The sequence below is a fragment of the Sorex fumeus genome, unplaced genomic scaffold (assembly GCF_029834395.1).
Source record: "Sorex fumeus unplaced genomic scaffold, SorFum_2.1 ptg000002l, whole genome shotgun sequence".
Lineage (NCBI taxonomy): Eukaryota > Metazoa > Chordata > Mammalia > Eulipotyphla > Soricidae > Sorex > Sorex fumeus.
Window position 1 is genome coordinate 15,801,336 of NW_026606059.1, and position 19,102 is coordinate 15,820,437.

A 19,102-nucleotide genomic window follows, 5' to 3' on the forward strand; every position below is an offset into this window, starting at 1 on the left:
GCCCATCGCACCACCCTTTATTTTTGGAAACTCCCAATTAAGAATGGTGTAGAGAGCACTAAAGATGAGTTCTTCAGCTGGCACATCTCTTACAGATTTCCAATATTTTTTATTTTATCGAGGCCTCACTCAGAGGTGCTTTGGGGATGGCGCAGGGGCCAGTCTGATGATTTTCACATTGGTTGAGCCCGACGGTCAGACACTCAGATACAATCATCCCTGAAGGCACGCGGGGTCACATCCTACCATGCGAGGGAGGAAAGCACTCTACCAGTGAGCTGTTTCCTCCAGCCCCTAAATATTTTTGGCTATGCTTAACACGGTTTTAAAAGAATAGAGCTACATCAACTAAAGGATAACCAATGTATATAATTAGTCCTTTATCAACACAATAAGATAACAACAGTGACTAAAATACTCCCTCTCAAGTAGTCAAAATACTAATCTTAATTTACATATTTATAGGCAAATGTGTAAAAACTAAACATTGTATAACACAGAAATAAGAAAGTGTCTTAAGCCTAGTTCTTTTGATAGACTTTCTAATACATATAATTATCAATAATTTATTATATAAACCTACATATACAATACTTGATCAAATCTTTAAAAATATAATCAGAATGAAAAGTGTAGAAAGAGACATTTCAAAGTCACAGAAGTTACTACTACTACAATATTTAATCATTTTTTACAATAGGTCTGGTGGTCCATTTCCAGTTAAGTTTGTTCTCTAAACTATCACATTTCTTGTTGAATTTCACTTAGAGCACAGGCAAGCTGCTTAATTTTCATCTCCATTGCTTTTTTGTTCTTGCACGTTTCTTCCAGAAGTCCACGCATTTCGTCTTCAACTTGACAAACCTAAATCAACAGACGAGTTTTAAGACACTCATTCATTTATTTTCCTTCTTTTCTTGGAGGGGTCTCCCCCACAACGCACTCAGGGTTCAGAGACCCATTCCCGATGAGACATGGCCAACCATGCCACAATTTGATGCCACCGTCCAAGGATACGGTGGTGCTCAGAACCCGAAGCGCCTGGCACCATTAAGGCCATACTGGGGTTGAGGGCCCAGGGCGATAGCCAACAGAGCTGAACTGGTGTATGTGTCCCTAACTCCTGTGCTATCTCCCTGCCCCCCGAACACTTACATTTCTAAAATTAAAATTATCAAAATTTTATTCTCATGCATATTCTAATTAATTCAGAATGGGTGGATGTCCAAAGTGAGTGATGCTTGGGGGCCAGACACCGCCAGGGATCAAAGTCAGGGGCTCATGCGTGGAAGCATGGCATGAGTACTGACCCTAAGTCCCCAGTCTTCAACGCATTCCATTTATTTAGCAATAATAATTTAATCCTGTGTATCAGGATAAATTTAATTACAGTACCTTTAAATTTGCAGTTTCGATACATTTCTTCTTTTCACTTGCCATCTGTATTATTTCAGCATGATGAGCTTCAACTATGGCATCAACTTGCTTCTTAAAGGCGCCATCCATAATATGAAGCTTTTCTAATGCATCCCTCAAACACAAAACAAAACCATATAGCTGTCTATGTGTATGCAGATTGGGATATTTCTCTACAGACAGAAATAAGGCAGTTTTTACTTCCATATTTGAATGGGAGCATAATTCCATGAAGCAGCAAAAGGCGATCTGCCGTTAACTAAAGATATGTAATAGAATAGGGTATGGCATTAACAATGTAAGCTTTGTTACATATTTACCTGTTGAAAATTAAGAGTACTCTGGTTCTCATATATTTAGAATTCAAGGGCATGGTTTATAAGCACCTTCACAAATAACTGTCAAGTTTTTTTTTTTGTATACATTTGCAGTGCAATCATTTGAATTATGTACATTACGGTGTAGGATGACATTGCTTTGTCCTTTCTCCCTTTCTCCACAAGGAGCTTAGGTTTATCAGGTTACACCCATCACAGTGCTCCTGAGGCACTTCCATTTCATTGTGTTTATCTGTAAATTCTTCCCTATGCTCTCCTCCCTAACCAGTTAATCAGCTTTCCCCCTAATCAGACTCTGTTAACTTGTAAGGTTAGATTCCTCAGAAATCTATGATTTTGTATGTATGAGTGAAATATTGCCTTTCTCCTCTCCTTATGTCTTTTGAATAGTTTACTTTAAAGCAATGTCCTTTTTGTATAGATACAGGGAGACCATTAATATTATTCTTTGTATCTTAGGATTTAATTGGCTTTGAACATTATTCACTCCCGGGCATCTGCTTTCTCGACTTAAGCCTCAGTTGCCCTTAGTTCCTAACACCCCAAAAGCAGGGTCCCAACGAGGGACTGAATGGACCCAGGGCAAGCGGCGAGCTACCCTGGCATCCAAATGGGTCAGGCCAAAGTGCCACGATTCTTAACAATAAGTTAAGAGCTTGATCATAAACAAATGCTGTCATGATCCAAAAGTAACGACGAGAGTAGGACCCTGCTAGGGATAGGAAAGACTATCTGGCCTGAGCACTGTAGGCTGAGATCGAGATGGCCCTAGGAGGGCAATTCTATAAGTTTAAGGTATTTCTTACTGTATCCATACAAAATGATTTATATTATATATGCTTTTATGTTTGCTGGACAAGGAGAGGAGAAACACACCCATGGGATTCTGCTCTAGGGTGGGTCGTCCTGCTGAGAGAGTATCTATCCTAGAAGCGGCTTTCCCCGAGGGAAAGAATTCTACCCCTATTGATCGTGACCACACCTATGTGTAAGCACCAGCCCCTCATGCTTGGGGATTTAACTAGACTGTGAGAGTGGGCTGAGAGGATCAGGATCAGAATCCAGACTCCAGAGAAGGAGGATGAAGGGGGATTGAGGAGAATGAAGTAGCACGGGGGAGGAAGAAGCAGGAGGAGAATCAGAAGAGAATGGAGATGGGAATGGAACAAACTGCAACTAAGACCAACCAGCCTGTCCCTCGTTCCTTCCTTTGCCTGCCCACCATCGACCTTCCCGGGGTGGGGGAACCAGCGTGAGACTACCGAATGTGGGCGGCAGGAGAGACAGAGCCGCTGCTGCTGTGCTGTCTTTCTCGAGTTTACACATTGTGGTAGGCTTAAGTTTATGTTAGTCCGATTTCCTTATTCTAATGTTTAATAGACAAGATCTTGTTTCTAGCAACAGACGTCAATTCCTCTATAGAAAATATGTATCACTGCATCACTGTCATCCCGTTGTTCATCGATTTGTTTGAGTGGGTGCCAGTAGTGTCTCCATTCATCCCAGCCCTGAGATTTTAGCAGCCTCTCCTTACTCGTCCTTCCAAACGGTGCCATATTGGAGGCTCTTTCAGGGTCAGGGGAATGAGACCCGTTATTGTTACTGTTTTTGGCATATCGAATACACCACGGGGAGCTTGCCAGGTTCTGCCTTATACTAAATATGAACTCTGCCATGCATAGTAAATATGAACAACTTTATTAGGATAGTGAAGTCCAAGATTTTCTAGCTATGGTATAACCCATAGTAATAAATTCAATGTTCAGGTGAAAGATAAAGTTAAATTGTTTCTTTGATTCTTAGTTGTTAACACTTAGTAAATATGACTAAGATCATAATGCCTAAACCTCCACTACAAATTAGGATAATCTTCCATTTTTAGCTAACCTCACAAAAATTATCATTGAATTTAAAACTATATATGAAAAGGAAAAGATAATTTATATATTTAAATCAACTCAAAAGTAAATTGTTTTTGCTAACAATAATTGCTTATTTTTTAAAAGATAAACTAGATTAAAAATCATATATACCAACCTATCTTAGTCATAAAGCATTAAAAAAATTTGGGTCTTGGGCTGGAGTGATAGCACAGCGGGTAGGGCATTTGCCTTGCACATGGCTGACCCGGATTCGATTCCTAGCATCCCATATGGTCCCCTGAGCACCACTAGGAGTAATTCCTGAGTGCAGAACCAGGAGTAACCCCTGTGCATCGCCAGGTGTGACCCAAAAAGGAAAAAAAAAGTTTGGGTCTTTACTATTGCTATTAATGCAAAAATAAGGCAATATAACAAACTGTCGAACATTGTTAAGCCTTAAAATTTTGGGGGGGTTACACAGCTGCTGAGGCTACTCCTGGCCACACGACTGGGGGCTGTGTGTTTGAGGCCCTGGATTTGAACACCAGCACCACCACATCTACTTCCCCACCCAAAGAGAGAGAACAGCTGTAAGAAATAAATTTCTTTCAGAATCCAATGCAGGGTTTCTTAACCTTCTTTGGACCACGGCACCCTCGTGACCTCTCTTTTCCTATGTCCCATCACTCTACCCTACTGGTTGACTCCCTAATCTCTGCTAAGCCCGCCCTCATTTACCTGATTTTCACCAGTGGCCCTCTTAGAATATCCTGGGGGCCCTTATTGAGAAATGCTGATCTAAAGGACCCCTAAGAGCCAAGTTATGATTGGCAGGAGAGAAAATCACAACAGTTCCCAAGGCAAATTTCCTTTATTGTAAGTAATTGAAAGGGCTGGAGCGATAGCACAGCGGGTAGGGCGTCTGCCTTGCACGCAGCCAACATGGCCGACCCGAGTTCGATTCCTCCGCCCCTCTCGGAGAGCCCGGCAAGCTACCGAGAGTATTCGATATGCCAGACACAGTAACAACAAAGTCTCCAATGGAGACGTTACTGGGCCCGCTCGAGCAAATTGATGATCAACGGGAGGGCCTTAATTGAGAGTAAAGTGGAACAGGGTCCATTAGCAATGCAGGCAGGAGTCCAAGGCTGACCCTTGGAACGATATGGTCCTTGAGTACAACCGGGAGTGTCCTCAAAACAATCTGTGTGGCTCCTCCATCGCAAATAAAATTTGAGGTTCTGTTACGTTTGGTCTAACAGGAACTTAGCTCTATCTGAGATTTTGGGATCTCTATACCATATGCATATAAGAATTTACAAATGAAATTATGAAACCCATTTTTCAAGACTGACTACTTCCTGAATTTAGTCTAGTAACAGCATTTATAAGGTAAAAGCCTCATTTCCTTTACTTAATTTTATTATGTTCCCACAGCAATGGCCTCCAGGTACATCTTTTCTTCCCTTGCTTTATTCAGCTCTCGGGCCCCTGGGCAGGGAAATGGCTATCAACAGCTGCTCTGGTCTTTGGAACTCCTCTGACCAACACCCCCCCTCTAAATTTCACTTAAAACATCCCAAAGTATCATGAGCTGCTTTCACTCAGCGTTTGAAAACAGTCACTGTCACTGTCCTCCCTTTGTTCATCGATTTGCTTGAGCGGGCTCAGTAACGTCTCCATTGTGAGACTTGTTGTGACTGTTTTTGGCATATTGAATGTGTCACGGGGAGCTTGCCAGGCTTTGCCGTGCGCGTGGGATACTCTGAGCAGCTTGCTGGGCTCTCTGAGAGGGGCAGAGAAATGGAACCCAGGTTAGTCGCATACAAAGCAAATGCCCTACCTATTGTGCTATCGCTCCAGCCACAAATTACTGTCAAACACTGTCCTCCCGTTGTTCATCACTTTGCTTGAGAGAGCCCAGTAATGTCTCCACTGTGAGACTTCTTGTTACTGTGTTTGGCATATTGAATACTCTCGGTAGCATGCCAGGCTCTCCGAGAGGGGCGGAGGAATCGAACCCGGCTTGGCCGAGCTGGCTGCTCACAAGGCAAACGCCCTACTGCTGTACTATCACTCCAGCCCAAATTACTATATCCAATATATTATTAGCTTGTTCTCTCTTCCTAAATACTTTTTTGTGTGTTTTTGTTTCATACCTGGTGGTGCTCAGGACTTAGTTCTGACTCTGTTTGAAGGATCTTGGAGGGGCTCAGGGAACCGTTTGCACTCCCGGGGATAGAACCCAGGCTGAAAAAGAAGAAGGCAAGCACTCTACCCAGTGGACTACCACAGCAGCCCTCTTTTGGGGTTGCAAACCCGGAGATGCTAAGGCTCTGCACTAAGGAGTCATTCCTGCTGGTGCTCGAGGAACTAACTGCATAGGATGCGGGGATGGAACATGGTTTGGCAGCGGGCAAGGCAAGCGCCCCGTCTGTTGCCCTCTTTCTCAGCACTTCATTTATCCCAATTCAGTTTTTTTTTGTTTAAAGATATCCCACTTCTTTTAGCACTTACTTTTGTAGTTCAATACTCTTATCTCTTTCTGCTTTAAGTTTCTTTTCCTTATTTTCAAAATTTTCTTTCACTTCTTTGACTTGAATTTCAAGATGACTCAGAAGTTTTCCTTTTTCATGCCACTTCTGATTAAGTGTACTAATATGAGAATTCAAAAAAAAAATAAAACTGATTATCACAAATCACAAATCATCCTGTTATTCGTCGATTGCCTCGAGCAGGCCCCAGTAACGTCTCCTTCATCCTAGCCCTGAGATTATATTCAAGGCTCTTTAGGAGAATGAGACCCATCGTTGTTACTGGTATTTGGCATATTGGGTACGCCACGGGGAGTTTGCCAGACTCTGCCGTGTGGGCAGGCTACATTCGGTAGCCTGCCAGTTTGTCCAAAGTAGGAATGAGATAATAAGGTGTCATAATAAGATGTCGCGCGGCTGACATCTATAATAAAAACTGATTATAGGAAATTATTAAAGGACAATTTATTTCTCGACAAGAAATACTGAATACCTGTAAGCGTTTCTAATCTCTTCAAGTTCTACTTCCTTTAATTTCAACTGCTGTTTTAGTTTGTCTTTTCTTTCATCGTGTCTTTGTAATTTCTCAAATATTATATCCAGTTGTGAAGACTTTTCATCAAGCTGTTCCTGAGTATATTTTTCTATCTCGCTGATCTTCTCTTGTAGCACTTTGATTTGTTGATCTCTTTCCTGTAAATTCTTTAAGAAAAAAATCAATACTTTATCCAAAATGTCTCATTCCCTACTTAATTAGATATAGCCTATAATTAATTAAAAATGACAGAAAGATAAACTGAATGTTCAATTCTTAAGAAAGATTTACAGAACATTTTTATCCCATTAAGAATCATCACCACTGATTTAAGTACTATGCTGATAATATTTTCATTTACTTGTAACTTTAATTTCAGTTATTCAGAGAAGTAATAGTAGAGAGTAGCAAAAAGGCACAGTGAAAAATATTAACATAGCTTTTACATTTGACAAGATCTTTTTCATTTTTTTATTACAAAAAGAAAATTCTAGGTGGCCTAGTAAGGATATAGTAAAGACTGGCGTGTACTGTTCATGTATGGAAAGAGTGAATCTGCTATTTCTATTTTGCTAAATACATGCTTTCTGCATTGTGAAGAGCAAGTGTCACATAAACATAGGCTTTCTTTTATTATCTCTCCTGTACTATGAATCAGGCTTCACCCTACATTTACATAATATAAATCAGAGGGTAATAAAAGATCAAACCACCCTTGGTACTGTTAAAAACTTGCAGGAATTAGGTCTCACATACGTTACTGACTCCAATGGGATCTGTCTGCTTACGCCCTCATGAAGGCATGTCTGGATGTCTCGAACCTGCTATATACCAATTACTAACACAAGTCTCTGCAAGTAAGAAAAGATGAATTTGGGTCTTGTTTCTACCCTGTTTCCCTGACCCCAACTTGCCTCTTTATTTTCTGTCTGAGAAGATGAAAACCAACAAATAAAATACCAGGCAAAGCTAATTTAAATGTGGATTTATAAGTACTATAAAATTGTGGTCTGGGATTCTACCTGAAAAAGAATTTTAATGTCTAAAAATTCCTAGCAAACTTGCCACGTAGTTTTTATATGTGCATAAGAGTCAAGAATGTTAATTTTCTTCCCATGATTCTCTGAAGCACCTAGTGAGTGGGGTCAGTCTTGACATATATTATTAGGAATTCACAAAATCTAGAAAGGATTCTAATGAAATCATATTAATGGAAGATAATATTGCAGCATAACAGTGTTGTGATACATACATAATTGTCACTGTCACTGTCCTCCCGTTGTTCATCGATTTGCTCAAGCGGGCCCAGTAACGTCTCCATTGGAGACTTTGTTGTTACTGTGTCTGGCATATCGAATACGTCACGGGGAGCTTGCCAGGCTCTGCCACGCGGGCGAGATACTCTCGGTAGCTTGCCGGGCTCTTGGAGAGGGGCGGAGGAATCGAACTTGGGTCGGCCATGTTGGCTGCGTGCAAGGCAAATGCCCTACTGCTGTGCTATTGCTCCAGCCCACATACATATTTAAGAGGTAAAAAATAGATGGAGAGAAAAACAAAAAGAAAAGCATGGGGAGAAACATGTACATATATGTACATATACAGAGTATTTAAGCAGAAGTATAGACTTTCTTTGAAATATTAAATATCAGGTTTTGCATATTAGTTATTACTCCTTTTAAAGTATCAGGTATGATAAATTTATAGCTGCAAGATATTATACCTATCTCTATATGTTATGCATTTAGCTATAAATACTGCAAATGTGCATTACCCTGAAGCTGGTAAAAATCTTCTTTAAAAAATATAGGGCTGGAGCAATAGCACAGCGGGTAGGGCGTTCGTCTTACAAGCGGCCAACATGGCCGACTGGAGTTCGATTCCTCTGCCCCTCTCGGAGAGTCCGGAAAGCTACCGAGAGTATCTCGCCCGCAGGGCAGAGCCTGGCAAGCTCCCCGTGACGTATTCGATATGCCAGACACAGTAACAACAAAGTCTCCAATGGAGACGTTACTGGGCCCGCTAGAGCAAATCGAGCAAAAAAATATAGTAATTTTTTAAAAATGTGCCAAAATCTGAAGTTTGAATTTTCAAATCAAAATCATCTGAGTTTTGGCACAAAAGTGTCATGCGTTACAATTCCTTCCAAGTCTCTGCTCACGGACAAATAAAAACAATCCGACTGGGAAAATAGATCTAAAACACTGTGCTGAGCATCATTCAACTCATCCTGTGCTTTTACTGTAAACTCTGAGTTCACTGTGCAGCTAAGAGGGAGGACAGAAGAGATGCAAAGACACAGAGATACAGGGAGAGGTTTGATGGGAAGTGAACACAGCAAAGAGCAAAATTCTGCAGTGTTTGCAGTTGTGAGTGCCAGGCTGCCCCTTGAGGCAGGGGCCCCATTGAGGGAAAGTGGAACAGGAAGCTGAGAGGGCAGGGACCAAGACCCAAACCGTGCACCTGTCATCTATTTCCCAGGGGCCTGGTCACTGCAGCTGGGCTCTTAGAAAATACCAAAGTTGAAAAGCCCAGAGCCCAGCAGAGTTCCTAGCCCAGTTGGGGCAAGAGATACACAAACAGCTCGCCCCAACTCCAGGCTGCCTGGGGGAAAAGGAAGAATCATGTCCGGGAGAGGAGAGTGCAGTGGGCAGAGAATCCGCAGAGGTTTCCTGGCCTTCAGAAGAAGTGTGTGTTCCTTGGAGAAGGGAAGGGACATGCTGAACAAAGGAACACTAAGCTTAGCAAAGGTCCTCAGTGGAGGGGTCTTTCTGGTGAGGCATGCCTGCGACCGGGGCTGGGCTTGCTTGTAGAAAACATCTGCAAGATGACTGTGCAGCTACAAAGAAAGCCTGAAATCATGCAATCTGCTGCAACGTGGATGGAACAGGAAGATATGTGAAATGAAGTCACTGTCACTGTTCTCCCGTTGTTCATCGATTTGCTCAAGCGGGCCCAGTAATGTCTCCATTGGAACACCTGTTACTGTGTTTGGCCTATCGAATAGGTCACGGGTAGCTTGCTAGGCTTTGCCGTGTGGGCCAGATACTCTCGGTAGCTTGCCGGGCTCTCCGAGAGGGACGGAGGAATTGAACCCAGGTCGGCCAGGTGGGCCCCGTGCAAGGCAAACACCCTGCCTGCTGTGCCATAGCTCCAACCTATGAAATGAAGTAAGCCAGAAAAAGAAGACGAACACAGGATGTTCTCACTTATATGTGGTATATAGAAGAACTGAACAAGAGAATGCAGGGCTTGAAAGGGAGGATGCCTTGATCACCCTTGACCCTAGAGTACAGGGAGGACAAGGCCAGAGAAGGAAAGAAAATTGACCATGGAAGACAGACTGGAAGCTATGAGGAGCAGAAGCCAGGGAGATGAGGGCACGGAGGTGGTGTAAAGGAGTCGTGGAGCCCAGTATCCAGACCATGGACTCAACAACGCTGAAGACAGGAGATCCAAACTCCAACAACCAACTTTAAAATGTGGCAGGCAGAGCTGGGTGGGAGGGAGGGAACCCAGAGAGCTGGTCGGAAGAAGACACTGGTGGTGTGATTGGTGATGGAGCACAGAATGTTGAAAACCTAAGAATGAACGACTTTGTAACTCATGGGGCATTAATTAAAAAATAAATAAAAACAAAACAAAATTAAAACACTGTGCCAAGGCTGGAGATAGGTGAGGCACTTGCCTTGCATGCGGGGACCAACCTTGGGTTCCATCCCTACACCCCAGATGGTCCCCCCCAAGCTACGCTTATCACTGGTGTGATCTAAAAACAAAACAACAAGCAACCAACCCCCTCACCCCCCTCAAAAAAAACCCAGAGCCAATAAAAACAAACACAAATTTAAATGCAGACACAAATCATATCTATTTCATATTTCATATTTAGAAAATAGAAAATACCTAACGTATTTTAATTTAAGGCTAGGTTTAATTTTGTTTGTGTATGTGTGTGAAGCAGAACAATTTTTATTGAAAGAAATTTAAAAAGATGCAAGGAGAGAAAGAAATAAAGATAATTCTTTTGAGGCTAGATTTTTAAAAGAAAAAAAAGCTAGCTGCTAAAAAATTTCCAAAATAATTTTCAGAGCAGTTTGGCATAGAGGAGAGATATATTTGAAGTTCTGAGTATGAGGAAGCCAATCTTTAGCTAAGGACAGAAGCAATAGTGTGGATAAATGATTATTTTCTGTATTTCAAGAAATTAAATTCTTAAGGAGTTTCTTTAAAATGACTAAGAAAAAAATGCATGTAGTTAAAATTACTTTAAGTGAGAAATTCCTAACTTTGTGGCTGAATATTCCACATACAAGTTTCTTAGAGATACTTTCCTCAGTTATTTTTATCTTTTAAGAGAGAATAAAGGTAAGGTAAAGGTAAAGGCCCTCCCGTTGATCATCGATTTGCTCGAGCGGGCCCAGTAACGTCTCCATTGGAGACTTTGTTGTTACTGTGTCTGGCATATCTGATCTCGGAAGAGAGAATATAATTTAAAAAAAATTCAGATTTGATTCAGTGCTTAAGTGCTTAAGAGCTGGAGTGATAACTAGGGCTGGAGCTATAGCACAGGAGGTAGGACGTTTGCCTTGCTTATGGCTGGCCCGGGATCGATTCTTCTGTCCCTCTTGGAGAGCCTGGCAAGCTATCGAGAGTATCCTGCCCGCAGAGCAGAGCCTGGCAAGCTACCAGTGATGTGTTCAATATGTCCAAAACAGTAACAAGTCTCACAATGGAGACATTACTGGTGCCCGTGCTACAGTGTTACTCTGAAACAAATGGTCCTTTCAGTGTTTTCTGGAAAGACAAGCCAGAAAAGAGACTTGAGAAGAGGCTTGGAAATAATTCTATCTATTTAATTTTTGGTTTGGGGACCACGCCTGGCAGTGCTCAGGGCTTCCTTTTGGCTCTGCACTCAGGAATCACTTCTGGTGGGGCTTGAGGGACCATAGGGGATCCAGAGATTGAACTCAATCTGGCCAAATGCAAGGCAAGCGCTCTACCAGCTGTACTAATGCTCTGGCCCAGAAATAAGAATTTAAAAAAAAAAGGCACAATGGGCCAAACCTGGTGAGCCACTTGCCAGGCAGGCATTTTATTCAATGAACTAGCTCTCTGACCCCTTAAATGCATAGTCATATACAGGAAAAATTAATTTAATTTTGATTCCTAACCCTTAAGCAACACTATTTTTCGTTACCTCCAAGGGCCATAATATTTTTTTCCCCACACAATTTTGAGTAAACATAATTTTAAATTAATAAAGAGATGATGTTCCACTACGTTTAGAAGCAAAGAAGCAAATATAAAAGGAACATGATAACACAATAGTTGGGAGTCACTGAGACAAAACTTTAGATGCACAGATTTTCAAACTGGCCATTTACTTCTTTGTAAAATGTCAGGCTTACCTCTTTCAATTTCCCAATGGTTTCAGTTTGGTCGTCTATGATTTTGCATTTAATCCTTAATGCGTCGCTATCACGTTCACTTGCCTTTCTCAGAGAATCATTTTCTCTACATAAGTTTTCAATTTGAGCCTCTAACTTCCCACGGCTTTGAGCTAGAGAAGATCCTTAAAGAAAAAAAAAATCAAACAAACCAGTAATGAACTTAAAACAGACCTGAGAAGATTGGCATTTTACGATACATACTTGAGAAATGCAGTTACAAATCTGAAAGGCTATCGACATATCTATGCTCACCACTGCATTTAGTACAGAGCCAAGATATGGAAAAAATTCAAACACCCAACTCCTAAGATCAAGGAGTCGTGGTATATATGTACACACAGAGAAATACCATGGAGCTCTAAAGACAAAATCATGCAATTTGTAGCCACATGGATGGACTAGGGGATATTATATCCAGTGAAATCAGTCAGAAGGAAAGAGAGAGAAACCTAATTATCTCTCCTAAGTGTGGGCCTTAAAGATACACAGTGAGGTAGCGACAGAGGTCAAAGGCAACAAAACTGGAGAACTGCTGAAAACAATTGAATAGAGGGGAGGAGGGCTGAGAGGTGTTATACTGGTGATAGAAAATGGCGTTGCAATTACATGCACAAGAAACTATTAACAGTAGTGAAGACCATAGGATCTCAATTAAGTGCATAATACAGTAAGAGTTAAATATGGTAAATAAAGAGAAAAACTGAAAAGAGAAACAAAAGATATACTAGCATCATTTGAAGAGGAGAGGCAAAGAGGACACTGTGGCCTTCTGTGCATCTGTGGCTATTTAAAAACCTAAAATCACAATCAACCATGTAACTCAGACATGTAATATTTATTATTTCTGTTAGCAGGGGTGCTCCCAAGCAGTGCTCAGGGGGTCATTCCTGATGGAGAGTGTTAGGGTGTTTGAGACACCATGTGGCAATGCAGAACGAACCTGGGATTCTTGCATATTTTAGAAAGGCCATTTTCCCTGTAAAAATCTGAGAACTTTACCTTGCAGTGCTAGCTCATGTCCCCACACTTTTCTTTCTGTCCTTAAGCCATAAATTAGTGACTCCTTGGCTGCTAGTTCGGAAATAAGCTGGATTTTTTCTTGCTTGAGAACTTCTATTTGAATACTCTTCTGCTTGTCTTCTTCAATCAATAATTCAAGGGTATTGATTTGATTCTGTGTTACCCCAAAAGCATCAGAGAGGGGGAGAAAGCGAGATACTTTTATTTAAGTGCATCTTTATTTTCAACTTTGGCATTTTACAATGAGGGGAAAATATCTTATTTAAATAAATATAAATGTTCCTAAATTTCACATCTCAAAAGTTTTAATTTTATTAATGAAAAACAAATGTAGAGCATGAAACAAATAGTCAAAATCTTTAACAAAATATTGTTACAACACCTAACAAGAGCAAGTAAACAATAACACTCAAATTTTCCTACCACACAGACTAAAAGGTCACTCGCAGAGAGTAAATTCTGTTTGGTAAAATATCGCTAATGTTTAAGACAAAAAAAAAAGGCAACAAAGAAATTGATTTGAAGATTACAACTGCAAGATATATTTTAAAACCACCAACTATCTCTGCCACCAACTTACTAACTGCAATTCAACCACCTACCAGTAAACATCATAGATTTTGCTATGTTTTGGTATCACTGGTACCTGCTTACAGATCACATTTCTTGAAATTAATCTATTTTACTTAAATACTACTTCACTGTATCACTGTATCACTGTCCTCCCATTGTTCACCAATTTTCTCGAGTGGGCCCAGTAACGTCTCCATCGTGAGACTTGTTGTTACTGTGTTTGGCATATCGAATACGTCACGGGTAGCTTGCCAGGCTCTGCTGTGTGGGCGAGATACTCTCGGTAGCTTGCCAAGCTCTCCGAGGGGGGCGGAAAAATTGAACCCCGGCTTGGCTGGGCCGGCTGTGTGCAAGGCCCTACTGCTGTGCTATTGCTCCAGCCTAATTTTTAAATTTTTAAAGGTAGCAGACAGAAGAAACACAAAAATATTAAACACTACAACATTATAATTTTCTGATTCAGAATGCATAGTGAAAAGTATAAGAATCATCATTACTTTTTTTGAGGGGGTGGGGGCACTACACTTGGCGGTGCTTAGGGCTCTGAATTCAAATACTACTTTAGTATAAAAAATTGTCTATGAATTTTTAAAAAAATTTTTATTAGTGAAACACCATGAGGTACAATTGCAGACTTACAAATTTTTGTGCTTAGGTTTCAATTATACAATGATCGAGTACCCATCCCTTCACCAGTGCCCATTTTCCACCACCACGGGTCCCAGTATCCCTCCCACACCCCATCCTCCCTGTCCCACTCTGCCTCTGTGGCAGGGCATTCCCTTTTGTTCTCTCTCTCCTCTTGGGTGCTGTGGTTTACAAAAAGAGGCATTGAGTGGCAATCATGTTCGGCCTATACTCTATTTAGTCTATAAAATTATGGCTTAAGGGCTGGAGCGATAGTACAGTGTGTAGCATGCCAGGCACCTCATCTGGTCTTCTGAATACCACTAGGAGTGATACCTGAGGGCAGAGCCAAAAGTAACTCCTGAGCAACACTGGGTGTGGCCCCAAACAAACAAAACAAAACCAAAACAGAATAAAAAAAAGCCAAAAGACAGGAAATTACGGCTTAAATCTCCTGTATTACTCTCTTATATTTTCTTACATATGTAAAATATAAATAACTATCATTTAAAGTTCATAGTTCCCCAAATCATCACAGTACATTAGAGAAAATACAGCAATTTTTTTTTTCTTTTGCGTTTTTGGGTCATACTCAGTGATGCACAGGGGTTACTCCTGGCTCATGCACTCAGGAACTATTCTTGACGGTGCTTGGGGGACCACATGGGATGCTGGGAATCGAACCCGGGTTGGCCTCGTGAAAGGCAAATGCCCTGCCCGCTGTGCTATCGCTCCAGCCCCAAAATATAGCAATGTTAAAGGAAATACAATTTATTATAATATCTCACCTGTAAATTTGTTGTTGTTTCCTGTTTCAACTTGGAAACTTCCGCAAGTTTTGTTTTCTGTTCTTTCACAATAATGGTCAGATCTTTAATCAAAGAGGAAGACTCACTTTCCTTTCGTTGCGCCCAAACAAGAGCATGCTTGCTCTTCGCTAATTCTGTTGCAACATTTTCAAAACCAGCTTTAACCTGTATTTCAAAATTGTATTTTAAATAGCAGTTCTCCAAATGTTTAGACTTTGTTTTTTTTTTATCAAATGCAAACATCTTAGTTCTTTCTTCTTTATGAACAGTAACAATGGTGGGTCTCATTCTCCTAACTCTGAAAGAGCCTTGAATATGGCACTTTTTACAATCTCAGGGCTAGGTTGAAGGAGACGTTACTAGGGCCTGCTCGAGGCAATCGACGAACAACAGGATGATTGTGTGTGTGTGTGATGAACAGAATAGGGTACAGTTTTCACAGGGAGGGAGAAAGCAGTGATTAGGGTGCGTGCCTATTGTGTACAGGGTCTGGGTTTGATTCCTGGCACGACATGGTTCCCTGAGCATCTCTGGGTATAAACACTGCAGGTCCCCAGCATCGCTGGGGTAGCCTGGGGAATCCCCAGCATCCTCAGTCCTTGGCACTGAACCACTGACCCCGCTGGCCAAGAGTTGCCAATGGGGTCCTAGTTCCCTAGCAGGCTTGGGAGATTACCCATCTTTGGGTCACACTTGGCGATGCACAGGGATTAGTCCTGGCTCATGTACTCAGGAATCATTCCTAGTGGTGCTCAGGGGACCATATGGGATGCTGGGAATTGAACCCGAGTTGGCCGCGTGCAAGGCAAACACCCTACCCGCTGTGCTATTGCTCCAGCACCTTCCCTCAAATATCTTACTTATTTTTTCAATCTACTCATTACCAGATGATGAAACAGATCCATGGAAGTTATACATTTCCCCTCACTCACCTAACGAGTTGTGTCATATATAAATATATGTTCATAAATGGGCTGGAGCATCATATAAGTATATGTTCATATATGGGCTCAAATGATAGCACAGCGGTAGGGCATTTGCCTTGCGCACAGCCAGCCCGGGCGAGCCGGGTTCGATTCCTCTGTCCCTCTAGGAGAGCCCGGCAAGCTACCGAGAGTATCTCGCCTGCGATATATTCAATATGCCAAACAGAGTAACAACAAGTCTCAAAAATGGAGACATTACTGGGCCCGCTCGAGCAAATCTATGAAAAACGGAAGGACAGTGTTTTGTTTGTTTTTGTTTGTCCATAAATAACAAGTATTTCCTGAGGGCTGGCTATGTCAGACAATGCTGCAGGTTCCAGAATGCATCAGTGAATGACACAGACTTAAACCTTAGCATTTGTTATTAATTTAGACAAGAAGACAGTCTAAGATCTGGGTGTTAGGCCAACAGCTAAGTCAAGATGTTAAATAGGCAATTACCAACATAAACATATTAAAACTCAAGGAAGGTAATAGTTTAGAGAAAGAGGAAGAGATCAGTTTTGTTGGTACAACTCAAAAATCAATTTACTGATGACTTTCAGTGACGCTGGTGGGGATGGTGGATAAATAGAAAATAAAATTTAAAAGCTTGACTGGAAGAAGTTAGAGTTAGAAAGAATTGGGGAAGTCAGAAAGAGGCAATACAAAATTTGGAAAGTTCAGCTGCCAATTAATGCAGAGACAAGGCAGTAGCAGACAATCTCGTAAAGAGAGAGAAATCGTAACATGTGTCTATGTGGGACAGAATGATCTGGTAAAGGTAAAGGTAAGGTAAAGGTCCTCCCGTTAATCGTCGATTTGCTCGAGCGGGCCCAGTAACGTCTCCATTGGAGAATGATCTGGTAGAAGGGGAAACTGCTGATTAATGCAAGGGATGGTTTGCCAGAGCCACATCCTTAACGGATAGAGATGAGGTGGGCCCCTGAGACACTGGCTTCAGGAATAAGATGTTCTTCTTGTCAAATTATTTGTTGTCGAGTCAGAGAGTAAGGAGAAACTGCAGGACAGGCCATGCAATCTGGGTTCCAGGAATTCTCCTCTGCAAACAACCGTACAACAAAAGCAGTCACAGAAAAGAAGGCCACAGATGTGTAGGGATTGTTCTAATAAAAATCTGAGTAACAGAAACAGCCAGTGAGTGAAATATGGCTCCGGGACTTCAGTTTTGCCAACCCCTACTCTAAACTACTGGAAAGAAAAGAATCCCGCCTTCTCAGTTCCTATCCCAGTGTCCTCTTCAGCATTTGTATCTGTTTTAAATCGTTCAACAGCAGAATGGCTAATATTTATGTGAGAAAACCAAGGTCCTATGAGTTTGAGTCAGGTGCTTAAGAGCTTAAAGCTTAAAGTGCAAAACAGCTAGATCTCAAACATTCGGCAGACCACGCGTGACTCTGATTTAATGAGTTAAGATGCCAGATCCTTACGTCTTTAAATCTTCTGGCTTCAAGGGTTAAAGCGATACGGAATTCATTTTCCAGATCTATATACTGCTGATTTAATGTCTCAATTTTTTCTTGGTAGTTTTTTATATCCTGCTCGTGCTTCCTCTCCTCTTTAGCGACTTCCTTAGCGACAGCTTCCTCAAAGGCAGCTTCAGTGAAAAACTGCCGCGTCTCAAGTTCTTTCCTGGAAGATAAAAAAAAAAAAAATCCCAGGATGCTATTCATTGGGAAAGAATCAATTTCAAGGCCTTTAAAAAGTGTTCTTAAATAAATATTCAACATTCCTCATTGTTGCTCGGAGATTAAATTCCTCAATTTCAAACACGGAGAGAGGGCAAGGTACGGCAGAGCAAGTGGAGGAATTTTATGTGGGTGTGAACTGAGTGGTGACGAGAACAGGAGGAATATACCGAATCTTAACGCTACTGGTAGTTCAGAATCATTTTGGAACTCCCAAAATTCTTTACGCACATGTGCTGCTCCACTTTCTTCTACTACTTGGATACTTTCTATATCTTCTATTTTTGCTCAGTCTCTGATATACACTAAATCCGGCTCTATTGGTATTGGTGCCTGGCCGATAAAAGAATAAGGTGAAAAAATTTTCACTAATATTTTCATTGGGGGTGTTGCTTTTTAATCTAACAACTATGAATTCCTTCTTTAAGATTCCCCCGCTATTTTTCTTAGATAAATATAACACAAAATCCTTCATTTACAATTTTGGCTTCTTTCAACTGTAGTAAAAAAAGCGAAAAGATCTATTTATAAAGAAAACTTGAGTGCAAAATTCTATATATTTTTTTGTGATTTTTATCATCATCTCTCGCAGCTGTCTTGCCCGCCCCCACAATAACCACTTTCCCCAAAGCATCAAAATTTAAGTTATATAAGGACAAAAACAAAACAGGTTTGAGAACACATATAATTCTTCCATGGCAATCTACAGTTCAACTGGTAGGGCAGTAAGTAGGTAAAAAGAAAAATTATTTTAGTTACTGACTCAATAGAACAGGGTTGATAACTATAAAACATCATGGACCAACAAAGTTTGAAATGTTTTTCATTCTTTTTTTCCTTCCCTTCCCATCACTCTTCTTCCTTTCCCCCCTCCCTCCCTCTCCCTCTCCTTCTCTCTCTTTCCATTTTGTGTTTGGGCCACACCACCTGGCTGTGCTCAGGGCTTATTTCCGGCTTGGTGCTCAAATGGAACTCTACAGAACAGGGTTGATAACTATAAAACTACAACCCCCTGGACCTACACAGTTTGAAATGTTTTTCATTTTTCCCCCCTTTTTTTCCTATCACTCTCCGTCCTCCCTCCACCTCCTCCCCCTTTTCATTTTGTGTTTGGGCCACAAGTGGCAGTGCTCAGGGCTTACTTCCGGCTCTGTGCTCAGATGGGTCTACCGCAGGCAAGGCAAGTGCCTCACCCCTGGACTAGCTCTCTGGCCCTGGACTCTCTTCTACTTTGTCTTAAAAATAAAATTGCAATGGCTTACCA

The 19,102-nt window shown here is 41.3% G+C and overlaps 1 protein-coding gene across 4 annotated transcripts in view; it reads right to left on the reverse strand.

Annotated features, from left to right (window-relative positions):
- Window positions 1-349: 349 nt before the first annotated feature.
- The window catches only part of LRRCC1 (leucine rich repeat and coiled-coil centrosomal protein 1), a 37,881-nt gene continuing 19,128 nt past the window's right edge, over window positions 350-19,102 (reverse strand). For all 4 annotated transcript variants that reach the window (XM_056108052.1, XM_056107943.1, XM_056107875.1 and 1 more), the window contains 8 exons: window positions 17,581-17,782; window positions 15,144-15,329; window positions 13,135-13,309; window positions 12,094-12,257; window positions 6,644-6,852; window positions 6,134-6,271; window positions 1,396-1,531; window positions 350-864 (listed from right to left, as the gene is read on the reverse strand). In XM_056108052.1, coding sequence (XP_055964027.1) covers window positions 742-864; window positions 1,396-1,531; window positions 6,134-6,271; window positions 6,644-6,852; window positions 12,094-12,257; window positions 13,135-13,309; window positions 15,144-15,329; window positions 17,581-17,782 — 1,333 coding nt within the window. In that variant the 3' untranslated portion in view covers window positions 350-741. The remainder of the gene's footprint in view (window positions 865-1,395; window positions 1,532-6,133; window positions 6,272-6,643; window positions 6,853-12,093; window positions 12,258-13,134; window positions 13,310-15,143; window positions 15,330-17,580; window positions 17,783-19,102) is intronic.